This window comes from Boleophthalmus pectinirostris, unplaced genomic scaffold (genome assembly GCF_026225935.1).
Source record: "Boleophthalmus pectinirostris isolate CB_2022bp ecotype Guang Dong unplaced genomic scaffold, ASM2622593v1 HiC_scaffold_4, whole genome shotgun sequence".
NCBI lineage: Eukaryota > Metazoa > Chordata > Actinopteri > Gobiiformes > Gobiidae > Boleophthalmus > Boleophthalmus pectinirostris.
Genome location: NW_026571353.1, coordinates 27,610,456 through 27,627,489, shown reverse-complemented (window position 1 = coordinate 27,627,489; position 17,034 = coordinate 27,610,456). Strand labels below are relative to the sequence as shown.

Genomic DNA, 17,034 nt, shown 5'->3' with positions numbered 1-17,034 from the left:
ACTCCATACACCTTCACTAGAGCGTTTGGATAGCTTCACCTCTGGAATTGACCATCTCTACTTAACAATGGGAAAAAGATAGCTGTTAACTTTTAACAGCACCGCTTCATGACATCAAAATGTGGAACAGAGCATGTTGAGCTTCGGAGATGTAGAAAATAGCACAAGTAGTATTTAAAAAGGCTGTAAAATGAGAAGAGTAAAGATTTAAAAAACTGTGGTGTAATCTTTAGAATGGGGGAGTAAAGTGTGATTTCTGCACTTTTATAGCTCATTCCCTTTTTGTGCAATACTTGAATTTAAATACCAACATTTACAGGCATATTTCAGCACATATTCAGCACACTTCTAACTGAGGAAATACGGTGTAACACAACTGATACTAGGAAAAGGTTAGACACTTGCTGCCATAATGGTAATAAAATAGTGCAAATTTTTATCCAGTAGAATGTGATTTTCAGCCCAATATACACTGGAAAAAAGAATATCAGGTGAAGTTAAGTGACTTAAATTAAGAACATCATACTTTATTTGAGTAGATTCAACTTGACAAGTAAAATTATCTACCAATGTAATACATTTTTCTTAATTCAAGCAACATTAGATTTAAGATGTATTTTAAATTTTTCAAATTTTAACAACAAAAAGTCTTGTTCCACTGGCAGATTATTTTACTTGTCAAGTGAAATTTACTCAAATCATGATAAAAGTTTCTTAATTCAAGTCATCTTAACTTGACTAGATTTTGTATTCGGCAGTGTAGAAGTTTATTTTGATGTTACTATGTGGTCTAATTGATAGGTTTTACATATTTTCTGATCTATGTTACAGTGCTGTTTCTGCATTAGAAACATACCTGGATACCATTGTGTTTTGTTTCATTCACGCACGTTTAACTCACAAACATATTAAAGCTTCTTAGTTCTTCTCCCAAACAGAAAACACTCAACCTTGTGATGTCATGGGTTAAAACAGGGTGTGCTCCACTGTGTTTTTAAACTTCACACAACTTTACTAGAATCATCTGGATAATTTAAAGTCTGGAATTGTCAATCTTCACTGAACTAAAGGTAAAACTTAGCTGTTAACTTGAAAACTACCATGTCATGACATCACAAGGTGGAACAGAGCATTTTGATACTATGATTTAATGTTGAAAATCACATTCTGTTGTCTCAATAAAGACTGTTTTTTAATTAACACAGTATCAGAATCTATGGCTCATCATAGATTATTTTTGTTTATTTATTTCAGTTTGTGTTTTTGAAACTATATGGTACATTTAGAATAGTTTTAGGATACTCCTGCTATAAGGTTTTATGTCAGTGGCATACATCAGTTTCAGTATTATCATTTATCATCTTTAGGTGGTTTTCAGATTCAAAAATTTGATAATGTCATACTCTCAGGTGGGGGCAAGATCCAGATTTCCCTATTGATTACATTGTACGTAAAGTACATGAAATATCCAAAAGGTAGAGTCACAAATGTTGAACCTGATGATTTCTTTTAGTGACTCAGACCCAAGAACACGCTGTACACAAATCTGCATTTTAATAATACACAGTTTAGTTGCCCCCATCTATATTAGATATTGTATTTATGTATTTATTTGGGGAAAGTAGAGATTTACATTCTCATATAATGGAACATAAGTAGAACATAAGTGAAATCATAATAGAAATTAATATAACCACAACAAAAATGTGCCCAAAAAGAAGTGGGAAGAAGAAAAATTATTTAATCCCACTCCCACTCTTCTAATCTAACACAGTGAGCTATATTTTGCATTTTTCAGACATTTTGCTTTAAACTAATGCAATGGTGTGATGCAGAAAAGAGGGAGCCACTGCTTGTGTGAATGTTTGTGTATGTTAGCTTAATTAGATCGTTAGATATAAATGGTCTATAGAATGTTGTGATGTCAACTGAAACCCATCAATATTCAAGATATCATACTTCAAAGTTTTAGTCTAATAATTACATGTTTTCCACAGTCAGCCCGGCTTTAGTCTGTGCTGCATGTTGTACTTTCCTCCTCTGCGTCTCTGCACTCACCCTTCTCTATAGTGTCAAACAGCCCTGGCTATTGGCTACTGCTCTGTCCTGGTGGGTCTCCTCAGCAGGGGGCCGAAAAGGACAAAACCCAGAGTGCTGACTCATGTCTCCGAGCATGAAAAGTCCGACCAAACAAATCCGATCTGACGGACGCCACCGAGCCCATGGGGAAACACACCAGAACACATAAATACTGCACTTTGCTTTGTGAGTCATATACAGAAAACTTTGGAGGAGGGCTTTTGGATACCGGCTCTTCTCTGTCCTCTCTAAACCTTCTATCACTTTCAGTCCGGTATAGATCAGGACCATTTTAAAATGTGTTACTTATTGCGTTGCCTGGAATGTTCCACAGTATGACATTAAACAGCTCTGCCTTACACTATTCTCATCTCAGCCTCCATGTCTCGGATGATATGGACATCTGCTCACCATAAAGTCTGGGGGAGTACTGATGTTTTTCCCCATTTTTATATACCAATTCCCCTAAACGCTGCCAATACGCCATTATACGGTTCAGTTCAGTAAATTCTGTGGTCTGAAACATGTCAAATGCATCTCCATACATCAATATGCACTGGAGGTAAGTTCGATATAAGTTACACATAGGTTCAAAGCACATTACTTATAAGTTATGGGTACGCTAAACATTATCTCAATACATTTGGACTTATGACTCCAGCTGCAATTCACTTTGCATGGAAAAAACGTCACCCCTGTCCTCATTTTGGTCTTAAAGGGACAGTTCAGAATGTTAGGACCTCATTTCCTAGTGAGCCAAAGTGTTGGAGACATGTAGAGATACTTTTTGAAATATTCTATCCAGTCCTTGTATTTGAAGAGGTCGCTGGTGCTAGGCTAGTGCATGTCAATGGCCATAGTTAGCCTGCCACTAAAAACAGTCTTACCAACTCCACAAAGCACCCGAAGAAAAACAATTATGCCAGACTGTCATTGTGAATGTCTGTGTTGATAGAATAATTTTAGAAGTAAAACCAACCTTGCATTTGAAGGTTTTATGTCTGAGCAGCAGCAGTGAGTTGTAATTCCTGATAGAAAGCTTGGCAGCGGCAGACTGATATATGAGAAAATAGTCCCTCAACATGCAACAATTCATGCGATGCAAGGTTAGTTTCATTTCAAACATTATTCTATCAACACAGACATTTACATCGACAGTGTGGCATAATAATTGTTTTGCCTTGAGTGTTTTGTTTAGTGGGTGTTTTTAGTAGCAGGCTAACTATGGCCATTGACATGCACTAGCCTAGCACCAGTGACATCTGCAAATACAAGGACTGGATGCAATATGCAATAAGTGTCTCCACACGTCTCCAACACTCTGGCTCACTAGGAAATGAGGCCCTATGTCCAAAATTCTGAATTCAAAATTCTGAACTTTGAGACCAAAATGAGGAGAGGGGTGACGTTTTTTCCACGCAAAGTGAATTGCAGCCGGAGTCAATGGAGCTGAAACACCCCCATTCTCACTTTTTATTTGGTTCGTGGTGGTCAGTGGGTTAGCTATGTCCCTTTATACTAATCAACTAGATACTCATTTGAACAAGTATCAATTCTAAAAAGTGGCATTCACCGGACAGAAATGAACCTTTCCTGAATAGCCTAGAATGATCTTGAGCTGTATGTACTGTATGTAAGTATAAGAGCACATAGACTAGTATACGTCCATGGACCAATCTGACCAACGCCAAGGAGCCCATAGGGAAATACACTACAAGAGATAAATGCTGCGCTTTGCCTCATGAGTCATATACCGAGGACTGTAGAGGAGAGCTCGATACCAGCTCCGCTCTGCCCTCTGCAAACCCTCTATCACTTCAGTCACTGTTTACTTTGTGTTTAATAGACAAGCATGCAACGCGTGTCAGCTTCCCTCGGGCTGCAGAAATCTGCACTGATGTCTTTGAAAATATAATTAAAAGTCTGTCAGGCTCCCGTGACACTTTGACATTTCTATCCATTTGCTAAGGTACAAGGCATCGAGCTGATTTAAAGGGCCATATTACACTATTTTCTGACGTTATGATGTTGTTTTCTCGTCAAAAACATACCCAGTGTTTTGTTTTGTTTCATTCACACATGTTTAACACACACACACTGCATATTTAGGCTGACTTCCACTCTCAAACAGAAAATATCACAGTGCTCTACTGTGTTTTTAAACTCCATACACCTTCACTAAAATCATTTGGATAATTTCAGCCCTGGAATTGCCAATCTCTACTGAACTAAAGATAAAAGGGAGCTGTTAACTTGACAACCATCAGAATATGATATGACAAGGCGGAACAGAGCATTTTGGAGACGGACAAGTAAATGGTGAGGGGAAATATCTACTACATGGTTCAAAACTCTAAAAGTCAATTCAGCGTAATAGGTCTTAATAAATGAAATCTGAATCATATCTGTATTATACTTTAAATCATAAAGAATTCAGAACTGTCAGCAATTCACAATTCACAAAAAGATGATGAGACATGATCCTGTCTCAAACTTCCTGTGAGACTCAGATAGAAACTGATGTCAGCTTTTCCTGAGCCCAGCCCTGAGTCTGATCAGAGCATGATGCATGTTTATGACCAGGACATAGTGCAGTAACCTCAGTGATGAGATTACACTGTGTTTGCCAGGAAACACAACAGTCCTACTACAAACTCCATTAGAAATGAATTTGCCTCTGTGGGCCTATAATGCACAAAATTCACTTTTCAAGCTTGTTATAATGTTGAATCATCATTGCAAAAAAATCAGTAAGTCCTCCAGAAATCACCTCTAAATTTGATCTGATTATTTCAGTGTTACTTAACTCAGACAGATGCAAAGTGCTTTCTCTTTCACTGTGTCAGAATTGCAGGTCTAGTGCCCTCTGCTGGTGCTTTTTAAACAACCTCCATGATAGAGACAGACCTAAGGTATTGCTTTTCTCTACACAGTTGCAGTATTCTGGCCAGGCTGGCACCACCTAGTGCCTCTGCTGAATTTCAATTCTCTCCAGTGGCTAGGTCAGGAATCGGAACAGACAGTTTGCAAGAACCCCAGAAGTTGTAGACTGCGCACTGGCCAATCAGTGAACATCTGAACCAACCCGAGTTGAGATAGCAGACTGCAAAAGTTATACTCCTTTGGACTTCCTTTGTCAAATACAAACTTTGCATTTTTTTTATTGCACCTTTAATTCGCAAGTTCATCTTGCAGAAACGACAATGATCGTTGACAGACATGTTCACTCTCTGCTTTGTTTGCTGTTGTACTGGCAATTACTTAGACACCACTGAACTTTCTTTTGTTGTATAAGAAATACCAACGTAGTTTAGCTAAGAATATAGAACCTTTAAGACAGACTCCTTCCAATTACAGTGAGCGTATGTGTGTATATACTGGGAAATGCTGCTGCAGACCACAGACAGCTGAGGTGGAGCTGAGCACTGACATTAAAGAGGCCATAGAACAGTGAATCATTGTAATTGTGACATTAAAACTAGAACTTTCTACAAAGGTGTCTCTACAAAAAGAAAAAAAAAACATTAGAAGGCTGTTCTGTTATCCAAGATGTTCAGTCCAAAAAGGTCAGAGAGTCATGACTGTAAGCATCTTAAAATATCAAAATAATATAAATGTTAAAGGAAATGTTAAGGCTCAAGGCAGATTTTCTATTGTGGAGCACAGCAATATATATCCACACTTTCATTTGTAAAGTAACAGCTTTGAATGAAAAATTACAGGCGTGCTATGTAACTTTTCCAGTGGGGAATAAGCCACAATGGACATATTTTTGTTTTGCGTGGAATGTGTCGTTGCACTGACAGATGTTATTATTCCTCAAAAATAACTTCAAAAATGTACATTCTTCCTGTGAGTGGAGTCGCGTCCCTACAGATCTCACCTGTAAATTGTCCTGGTATGTACGTGTCTCTACAGTGATGGATAAATTGAATGCCATACTGTGGAATATTCTAGATATTCCAGTAATAAAATACCCATGGAGACTAGCAGAGAGTTACATAGTGTGCCTTTAAAAAAAATCTTCAGCCCAAGCCATCAATTAACACAATTTAAAGGTCCTATATTACACAAAATTGACTCTTGTAAGCGATAAGCCATGTTAGAATGCTGTTATCTCATCAAAAACATACCTGGAGTTGTGTTTATTATTAGTCTGTCTATATCTCTAAAGCTCAAAATGCTCTGTTCCACCTTGTGATGTCATGAGGCAATAGTTTTCAAGTTAAAGGGACAGTTCGAAATTTTGGACATAGGACCTCATTTCCTAGTGAGCCAGAGTGTTGGAGGCATGTGGAGACATTTTTTAAAATATTCCATCCAGTCCTTGTATTTGCAGAGGTCACTGGTGCATAGTTAGCCTGCCACAAATCTCACAGTACGATATTTATTGAGATATTTTGTGGAGGCTATCAAAATTGTGAATATGCTACTTTTTCCACTTAAAATGCCTTGACAAGACTTAATTAAAAAAACTAAAATTTAAAAGTTCTTAGACCTGCTATTTCTTCATGTAATTTGCCCCAAAACAGAGCAAAGGATCATGGTCGATGTAGTTCCCTCATTTTATTTATTTTTTATTTTTTTAGCTATTGCTGCACCAAAACAATGAATTTAAGCAAATAAACTTGTGATTTGATATATTGTGATGGCCCACGATATTATTGAGAGAGTTCTGACGATATTATATCAAGATAATTTTGGTTGTTGTTACACCCCTTAAAACTAACCTTGCATCGCATGAATCGTCGCATGTTGAGGGACTATTTTCTCATATATCACTACGCCACTGCCAAGCTTTCTATCAGGAAGGACAACTCGCTGCTGCTTCAAATGCAAGGTTGGTTTTACTTCAAACATTATTCTATCAACACAGACATTTACCTCGACAGTCTGGAGTAATAATAGATTTTCTTCGGGCGCTTTGTGGAATGGGTAAGACTGTGTTTAGTGGCAGGCTAACTATGGCCATTGACATGCACTAGCCTAGCACCAGCGACTTCTGCAAACACAAGGACTGGGTGGAATATTTTAAAAAGTGTCTCCACACGTCTCCAACACTCTGGCTCACTAGTTCAAAAAGATGAGCAGTTCCAGGGCTGAAATTATCCAAATGATTCTAGTGAATATTTACCCAATGGACCTTCCTTCATGACATCACAAGGTGGAACAGAGCGTTTTCCATTTCAGAGAAGAACACAGCCTAAATATACAACTCTGCGTATATTTCTGATGATGTAACAACATTATAACACAGACCAGAAACTAGCGTAATATGGGTCCTTTAAAATGAACGCATTCCAATGTACTTCAAACACAATCTGAGAATTTAGGTGTTGCTAAAAATAAACTATAGAGAGACCGGAGTGGGCTGGGGGGCCAATACACAGCCATGACAGCTAATTAAATGGGACAGGGGCTGCGCTACTGTGGCTCCAGCGTAACACAGCGCATATGATTTGATTCAGCAGAATTACAAGCATGAGGTAATACACAACATGACAGTCTATGAGCACACGGAGCTGGGAGGAGGAGGAGGAAGGGACTATGGGAACGTATCTTGTATAAAGGGTCACGCTTGGTTTGGTGCCATGCCACGCCTTATTGACCAATGACCACAAGCAGGAGAGCGCGCAGAATGGAGTGGTCTGGCGCTTCTAAAGTTGGAAGTGGTAAGAACGGCAGATGGGAGGATTAAGCATTTGGAAATAGACAGAGACAAAGAGACAGAGGAATAAATAGGATGTTTCTATGAAGTGTCATTGTCAAGCAACCACTTAAAGGTGCATTGTGTCACTTTTTGGTAAGGGCTCTGTCATCTTCTCGTTTCTATTCTGTCTGGAATGTTCCACAGTATGACATTAAACAGCTCTACCTTACATTTATGAAATTACAGGTGGATTTATAGCTCAAAAATGACTAGAAAAACATGTATTCTTAGTATAAGAGGGGTCGCCTCTCCTCTGACCTATAACTTGGCCTGGTTTGGTCTCCATGGTGATAGAAAGGTTTAATACCATACTGTGAAACATTCCAGATGAAGCAATTTCCATTTCATAGACCTTCCAAGTTACACAATGCACCTATAACAAAAAATATACTATTGACTGATTTGATTTACTGTTATCGAATGAAAAAAACAAACAATGAAATTACAATGAGCAACTCCCTCTGATATACACAATCCCTATTCAATTAAAGCTGCATAATGTAACATTTCACGTGGGAGATCTGCTATGGCTTTGAGTTTTACATTAAGACTCAGATTCATCTTTACCTTTGACATATCTTGAAAAAAAGCCTTTTTACTGTGAATGGGCTCGCCTCTCCACAGCTCTGACCTGTAACTTAGCCTTTTTTCTATGGAGATGGGTATTTTATGGTTATTTTAATAGATCCATGATAGAGATGATGTCACACTTTTAATGCCATAGTTTGGAACATTCAGCACAAAGCGTTTCCATACGTGGCTGACTCCTCACCATTAAAGTTACGTACTGCATCTTTAACTATATTGAAGGCTCGTCAAATAATAAAATAATAATAATAATAAAATCAAACAAAATATAGGTTTATGAATCAATGTTATGGAAAAGATATTGTGAATTTCAAGACAGCTGCGCGCTGACAGCAAAAACAATGAGATGGGAAAAAAATCCTACTTATAATCCTTTCTCCTTCATCATCACCCCATCATCATCATCGCCACACGCGCCCAAAGTCCACAGCACGCGCTCTCCATCGCTCAGATAGGGTCACGTGGTGTCCAAATTGCAATTAACAAGATAAGGTTAATGGAAAGCGCGCGAGGAGCTGAATATAGGCGCATCGGTTCAGCATTGCGCAACAGGTCGTAGCCTTTGTTCATTACGAGATGTGGCCAAGACAGTGAAGCGTGTCTGATGATGATGAATTTGACACGAAATAGCGAAGAAAGCCAAGAACGCGCGATCAAACAGCACTTAAAATGTCAAAAGCGTCACTGTCAAGCCACGCGTATTCAAAATATAACACAGACAAGAGAGAACCACGTACCGGGTATAGCCAGGTTGGTAAGCGGGATGGTGTGCATGCTCGCCGGTAAACTTGCCATCCAGTCCACGAAGCGCTGATCGACTCTCCCGTGAGATGAAGCCATGCTGAAATTGGTCACTGCTCGGATCCCTCACCTCCTTCAGCTCGGTCTGTACCCGGACACTGCCTGCATGCGCCAGCTCCACTGCGCGCGCTCTGCCTCGCTCTCTCCGCGGAGCACACACACAGAAATCAACACACACACACACATACACACACACAAATCAACACACATACACGAGCCACCGACAGCTAGTCCACACACCCCGGAGCGGTGCACACAAGATTATGAAAATGCGGATGAGCGGATCCAAATATGGCATAAACCGTGCGATGGTTCGACTTTTCAGTATCCAATAGTGACTGTCAACGAGTTTGTCTGATCAGCTGCCAATTCCTGGTAAATAAATGTATTTCAACATAAAAGACGTAGGGGCACAACCAATAAGTCATATATGATTGGAGAGAGGGAGGTTCAATTGTCCATGAGGTGTTCATGGTTTTAATAAGCTTTTAGATGTTCATTTAGCGCAGTAGATTGATATAAACCCATTTGTCTCCTTCATGGTGTTTTCTTGGACAAAATACATGGATGGAAATAGTATTTTGCATGAGAAATATTTGAACTAATTGACAAAGGGGTCTCAAAATATTATGGCAGGTCTGATATAGCCAGGCTGGCTCCACGTAGTGCCTCTGCTCAATTCCATTTCTCTAAAAAGACTAGGTCAGGAATCAGAATACAGTCGATTTGCAAGAACCCCGGAAGTTGTAGACCGCGCACCGGCCAATCAGTGAAGAGCTGTGAAGACAGGACGTTAAACTCAAGCGCCTGTCTGTGTCCCTTTTGTGGGTCAGCACAACAGTAAACAAAGCGGTCGAGATGGATGTAGACGAAGCCAGACATTCTGTGTTGGCAACGATTCCAGAGATTGAGGATTTAAAGCCGGATTTAAAGATAATTTTTGGTGAATTTTATCAAGGGGAAAGACGTTATTGCCCTTCTTCTGACAGGATTTGGCGCATTACATACGTCACGACTAAATAACAGAGATTGGTGAAATAAAAAAGTACCCACCTACCGTCGAGCGAACGTATCCTAATGCTGCGAGGTCAGACGGTTTCCACAAAGTGAAACCGGCCAATGAATTAGGCTAGGTCTAATATCCTGTTTGGGTGTAAATGTATACAGTAAGAATGGATACGATCCTCACTTATTTAGAGGCGCACTATGTAACTTTTCTAGATGGGTGGCTGCCATCTGCTTGTCTCCATGGCTGTGTCCTTAGACCAGACGCTTCACCCACATTGCCTAGTAAGAATGTGGTATGTGTGTTAGTGTCGATGGTGATCGGAGGGGCCAATGGCGCAGACTGACATTCTCACATCTGTCAGTTTGCCCCAGGGCAGCTGTGACTTACCATCACAGAGTCTGGTGTGAATGGATAATGCATGAAACAGTAAAAAGACTGTGAGCATCTGGAAAAGCACTCAGTAGAGTTCAGTAGAGTTTTGTCCACTTATCTGAAGGTTGGTGGTTCAAATCCCACTCTTGGCATAAACATTGTTGGTGGAGCGGTCAGATCCACTAACCCACAGGTTGGCAGTGTGATTCCAGAGCCCACATATGCAGTGTTTTTGTGTGCTTGGGCAAGACACTTGTTTCCCAAACTTTTTTTCTGGGAATCAAACCTTTGCAACCCAAGTCAATAAACATTATTTGTAAATCACAATATAAAGATGGATTATTGAACATTAATGAGGATATTTTATTGTTGACTGAGTGATCGTGTCTCTGTGAACAATTAGTATTATTCAAGTTTTGAATGAATGAAAAACAGTAATTGAACCAGCAATAAAAGGCATCTTTAAGTCGCCTATTTGAACATTAAATATAGCACATTTCTTTTTCTTTTCAGCATTCAGTTGAACCAGCAATATTGGAATAAACTAGTAGGGGTGTAACGATATCCAAGTTTCCCAATACAATATCGTCACGGTATGAACCTCATGGTACAATGTTTATTGCAATATTTTATGGAGGCTAATAAAACTGTTAATATGCTACTTTTTCCTCTTAAAATGCCTAGAAAGACTTAATTCAAAGAACTAAAACTTAAAAGTGCTTAGAAATGTTATTTCTCCATGTAGTCTGCACTGAAATGGAGCAAAGGATCATGGTCTGTGTAATTCCCTCTGTCTTTTTTTAGCTATTGCTGCACCATAATTCATAATTTAATCAAAGAGACTTTTAATTTGATATATTGTGATGTTCCACAATATTATTGTGAGAACTTTGAAGATACGATATCACGATATTTCAGTTATTGATTGATTGATTGATTGCATTTATATAGCGCCTTTCAAGATACCCAAAGCACTTTACAGTTCATTATTCAGTCACTCCACACTCAATGGTGGTAATACTGTAGCCACAGCTGCCCTGGGGCAGACTGACGGCGAGGCTGCCAATCTGCACCATGGGTCCCTCCGACCACTCAGGACAGTTTTTGTTTTTGTTTTTTTGCCACTGGCGTCCCACTGTTGCACCTAGAATTCCTAGTGATCTCCCATCCAAGTACTACCCAGGCCCAACCTGCTTAGCTTCTGAGATCTGACGGGATCAGGCTTTGACAAGCTGGTATGGCCACAGTTTGTTACATCCCTACAAAATAGTCAATAAAATAATTACAAAACGATTACAAATGATACATTTTTTTTAACATTTCAACATTTCTAATGAGAAAGGTGGGCCTGTCTGTGTTTTTGTAGCACGAGGAGAACGCAACATGCACATCAGGCACAGCATTCAGTCTGTTTCTTATTTTTGTGAGCAAATGTTATTGTCAGAACTGTATATTGCAGACTTACATGCAGATCGTGACAAGGTGATCCAAAAAAAATCTCTTGCAACCCACCTGAGGGTTGTGACCCAGTCTTTGGGAAACAATGACTTAACCAATCTTGCCCCCAGCGTCTGGATAGTGGTGTATGAATGTGTGTGTGAATGCGTGTGGTTCCTTGATGTAAAGTGATTTGAGTGGCTTAAAGGTAGAAAAGTGCAATTAAAAACATGACCATTTTCCATATATATAAGACTAATGCGCCATTATTATTATTTAATTAACTAATTTATTTATTGTTCAAAAATACCATGAAAAACCTGCATTCTTAGTGTGAGCTGGGTTGACATATCTGTCCATTTCAGTTGTAAACTTGTGTACACTTGGAGATTTCACAGTGCGTTTTATATAATGGTGGTTTCATTTCATAACCATAACCAAGCATAAATTCCATCTTTTTCTATTATACTGACTTCAACTGAAAATATTTTGTTACATAGCGTTCATTTTGGCACTGTAAAAGCGTGAACACACAGCTGCCAGCTTCGTGTAGGGGTACAGCTGAATCGTGATGAATGAAATTAATTGATTTGACTAATTACATGAAACATCACCACACACTGGCCTTATGGGAGGGAGTCAAAAACGCCCACTTCACCATGTGAGACTTTCAAGGATTCAATAAGAGTGTGGGAATTAACGGCGCTATTGTTGGATAAAGATGTGAACGTTGGGTTCCTGAGTGGGCTGAGAAGAGGCTCTGTATAAGATAAGGTTAAAGATAGAGTAGGCGAGTGTAATGCCACAGTACAAAGTTGTTAAGAGTTGGCAAAATAATCATAGAAAGTTTATTTAGAGCATACGTTAGCCAATTAGAGCAACCACTTCAAACTGTAGAGAACGTGACAAGCGAAGATATTAATATAGGATAGACTTGATTTAAAGCAACACTGTGTAACTTTCTGGAAGGGCCCATATTTTCTGATCTATGTTATAATGTTGTTTCCTCATCGAAAACAAACCTGAAGTTGTGTTGTTTCATTCACACATGTTTAACACACAAATCCTGCATATTTAAGTTGTGTTCATGTCTCAAAAGGAAAACGCAGTTTCACCTTGTAATGTCATGTGGTAATACAAGTGCTCCACTGTGTTTCTTAAACGCCATACACCTTCACTAGAATCATTTGGACAATTTCAGCCCTGGAATTTCCAATCTCTACTAAACAAAAGGTAAATGGTTGCTGTTTCTACTGAAAACTACTACTACATCGTGACATCACAAGACGGAACAATGCATTTTAAGCTTTGGAGATGCAGACAGACTAATAATAAAGGGTTTTTCAAACATGTGAATGAAACAAAACATAACTCCAGATATGTTTTTGAGGACGTAACAACATTCTGAGTTGATTTTTGGGTAATATAGGAACTTGAAAACATGATTTTATTTCAGTATTTAGCTGAAAAGTTACACCACATGGCTTTAATTGTAAAGATAACTTCAGAATAACTATATGCAACAACTCAACAGCCTAGAATGTCAGAATGCCCCAAAAACTCTGGTATTATTTGCAAAGAACATTTATCCTGTTTTCTTTGCAAATCTTTTTTTATTAGATTTATGTGTCTCTGGATGTGCAGGACGACCAAAATAGGGACAGGTGGACAGCAGCCAAAAGAAGACAAACTTTCTGTATATCATTTTTATTATATTACATAATGTGTCTTGCAAAACTGAAGCTCCATAAAGCCCTTATATTCCACCTGGTCCTACCTCCTGTTCTATATTTCTCTGTCAGCCAATCACAGCCTGCTACTTTTGGCTCTCTTTTGACTGGCTGGTCCTGAATAAGATCCTGGCTCCAGATCTGGAAAATAGTTCACAGGTTTTGCAAAGCCATTACCCTCTCCTCCTAATGGGTTACCTGGTGTTACTGGTTAAAGTATAGGTCAAAAGCAGAGAATGATTTGGCTATATAAGTCTATGATTTGGAGTGACCACAGAACAGCAGGGTCAAGTTTACGTTGTTTTCTGATGTACAGTATGTTATAATGTTGTTCCCTCATCACAGATAAACCTGGAGTTGTGTTTTGTTTCACACAGTTCACACATTTAACACACAAATCCTGCATATTTAGACTGAATTCTTCTCAGACTGAAAACACTGTTTCCCCTCATGATGTCATGTGATAATACAGGAAGATTTGGAGATGTAGACAGATAATAATTAGGGATGTAACCATAACCGAAATATCGTGATTAGGGCTGTGCAAAAATATTGAAATATCAATATATCGTATTGTTTAATGTGATGATACAACATCGATATCGTGCACTTCTGTATCGATATATCACCAAGAGTATTTTTTGGTTTATTTTACTTAATTATTTGTGTTACAGCGCTACAGTTTTGTTGCTTTTTCAGTGGATGGAAACTCATTTATGCAACAGATTTGATATTTTCACTGTTTTGATGATTGATGTTTGTGTTTCATATGAACATTGGACAAGAAGTGGTTTAACAAAGACTTTTAGCATCACAGCCACAATTTATCCACACCATTATTTTTTAGTGAACCATATTGAATCTATTTGAAATACATCCTATCGAATCAAAAGTGCACTGTATCAAGATATGTATCGTATCGTGGCCTATGTATCAATCTATGTATCATATCAGCAACTTCTTCATGATACCCAGCCCTAATCATGATATCGTATCATCAAAGTCTCACAATAATATCGTGGACCTTCACAATATATCGAATTCCAAGTTTGTTTGCTCACATTCATAGTTATGGTACAGCAATAGTAAAAAAATTAAATAAAATGAGGGAACTACATAGACCATAATGCTTTGCTCTGTTAAAGGGTAAACTACATGAAGAAATAACTGCTAATAATAATAATAATAATTTTATGAATGTTATTTTGTTGGATGATGACAGAACCAAAGTCTTGTGAAGGCATTTAAAAAGAAAAAGTAACATATTCATTTTTTTGGCTTTCACAAAAATCGCAATAAATATTGTACTGTGAAAATATCGTACAGAGAAATTTGGATATCATGACATCCCTAATAATAATAAAGGTTATTCAAACATGTAAGAATAAAACAAAACACTCATTTATGTTAATATAGGACCTTTAAAGTTCATTGCGGTAATGTCATATATTATTTTATTTTATTTTTTATCAGAAATAGGTGCAATTAAAAATTTTTGTACAGTGACCACAAATGCGTGTCTATCTTCAGATCTGGTGGTTGTAGCTCGAGTCCTGGGTCACTTGAGGCCACGCGCTGTGTGAATATTAGACCATATGGCTCTGTTTGATTTTTCCCACCATAAATTAGGCAGTGATAGAGAGTGGGTGAATGTGAAAGAGACCCACTGCACAATGTGTAACAGTGGATATGCAAGTCTTTATTTCAAGCTGCACTGTGTAACTTTTCTGTTGGTACACCACCTGCTTGTCTTGTCTCTCCAGGGAGATTTTATTGCTTTGCCTGGAATGTTTTGCATTGTCAATCTAGCAAGTGTTTTTATTGCTCAAAAATATGTTGAAGAACATGCATTTTTACAGTGAAGGGTGTTGCCTCTCCACAGATCTGACCTGTAACTTGGTCTGATGGTATCACCAGATTATCTCCACATCGATGAAAAAAGGTGAATGTCTTACAGTAGAACATTATCCGCAAAGTAATCAGAAAAAGTTACACAGTGCACCTTTAAATTCTGGTTCAAAACTCATATTTAATAAAATCACATTTGAGAGCTGACTATTTCTTAGTTATATGATGTTATGTTTTATTAAGTTGATCTATCTATTAATTCAATAGCCATATTGACCAATGACGACATGATGTCACCAGTGACCATACACACATTCTACTGTGTGATGTCACAGCACCACACCCAAGTTTGAAAAACTTTATTTAAAAAAGCAGACTCACAAACATCCAAGTGCAGCTTATCCAAGTGCAGCTTATCCTCACACAGCGGGCACAGGCATATTACAGCTGCAGTGTGCACTGTATAAATCACAACATTATCAAATAATATAGTGGAATTTTAGGACTTTATTTTATTTATTTATTCATTTATTCATTCATTCATTCATTCATTTATTTATTTACTGAAAATATGCATCTCATGAACCTTAGTTACCACAGCTGGTTCATTTTTTGTTTTGTGTTATGGAAAACATGGATGGGAAACGTACTCAACAGAAGCAGTGAGCTAATTTTTAAGATATAAAACCACCTGTAATTGAACATGAACCTGTATAAATAAATGTGTATACTAGTTTATCTGAAATGTATAAAAATTCCATTGCTGGTCTTCTACTGTGATGAAGGATTAACATGGAAAACATTATGGAATGTTTTTTCATATTCCAGAGGACTTCACTTCAGTCAGATAGAGTGAATAATTCAGGCTGTTCCGTTAAATCTCTGTTAAACAACTTTGACATAGTTTAATGGAGGTTTAGCTGTGGTTCAAGGTAAAATATTCAGTGTATTTAAAGGTGCACCGTGTAACTTTTCTGGCTGGGTAATTGCCTCTTGCTTGTTTCCTTGGAGATGTCATTGCTTTATCTGCAATGAACTTGAACTTATCTATCATGCTAATGCTATATTCAATTATACTGCACCTTTAATTAATCTCTAAAATCATTGAGATCATTTCAAACCTGGAATTGACAATCTGTTGAATTAAAATTTAAAAGGAAGATGTTAACATGAAAACTACCACTACATGACATCACAAGGTGGAACATTTTGGTGCATTTTGAGCTTTGGAGAATTAGACAGACTAATAATAATGGTTTACTCAAACAAGTGAGAAACAAAACACAACTCTGGGTATGTTTTTAACACGTCTTAAAGCTCACAAGAGTCAGTTTTGTGTAATATAAAGAGTTTCCTGAATCAGAGGCCCCTATGCTGTATATCACTGCATATATATTTTGTGTTATGGTGTAATATATAAGAACAAGTTATGGTAAACATCTGTGTGTAAGTGTTATAAA

The 17,034-nt window shown here is 38.0% G+C and overlaps 1 protein-coding gene and 1 pseudogene across 1 annotated transcript in view; both read right to left on the bottom strand.

Annotated features, from left to right (window-relative positions):
• The window catches only part of plcxd3 (phosphatidylinositol-specific phospholipase C, X domain containing 3), a 48,606-nt gene extending 39,389 nt beyond the window's left edge, over positions 1 to 9,217 (bottom strand). Inside the window, exon 1 of the mRNA XM_020932374.2 lies at positions 9,115 to 9,217. Within this exon, the coding sequence (XP_020788033.1) occupies positions 9,115 to 9,217 (103 nt within the window). The remainder of the gene's footprint in view (positions 1 to 9,114) is intronic.
• A 2,474-nt stretch (positions 9,218 to 11,691) lies between these two features.
• LOC129411395 (5S ribosomal RNA) lies at positions 11,692 to 11,808 on the bottom strand (annotated as a pseudogene).
• Between the last annotated feature and the right edge of the window lie 5,226 nt (positions 11,809 to 17,034).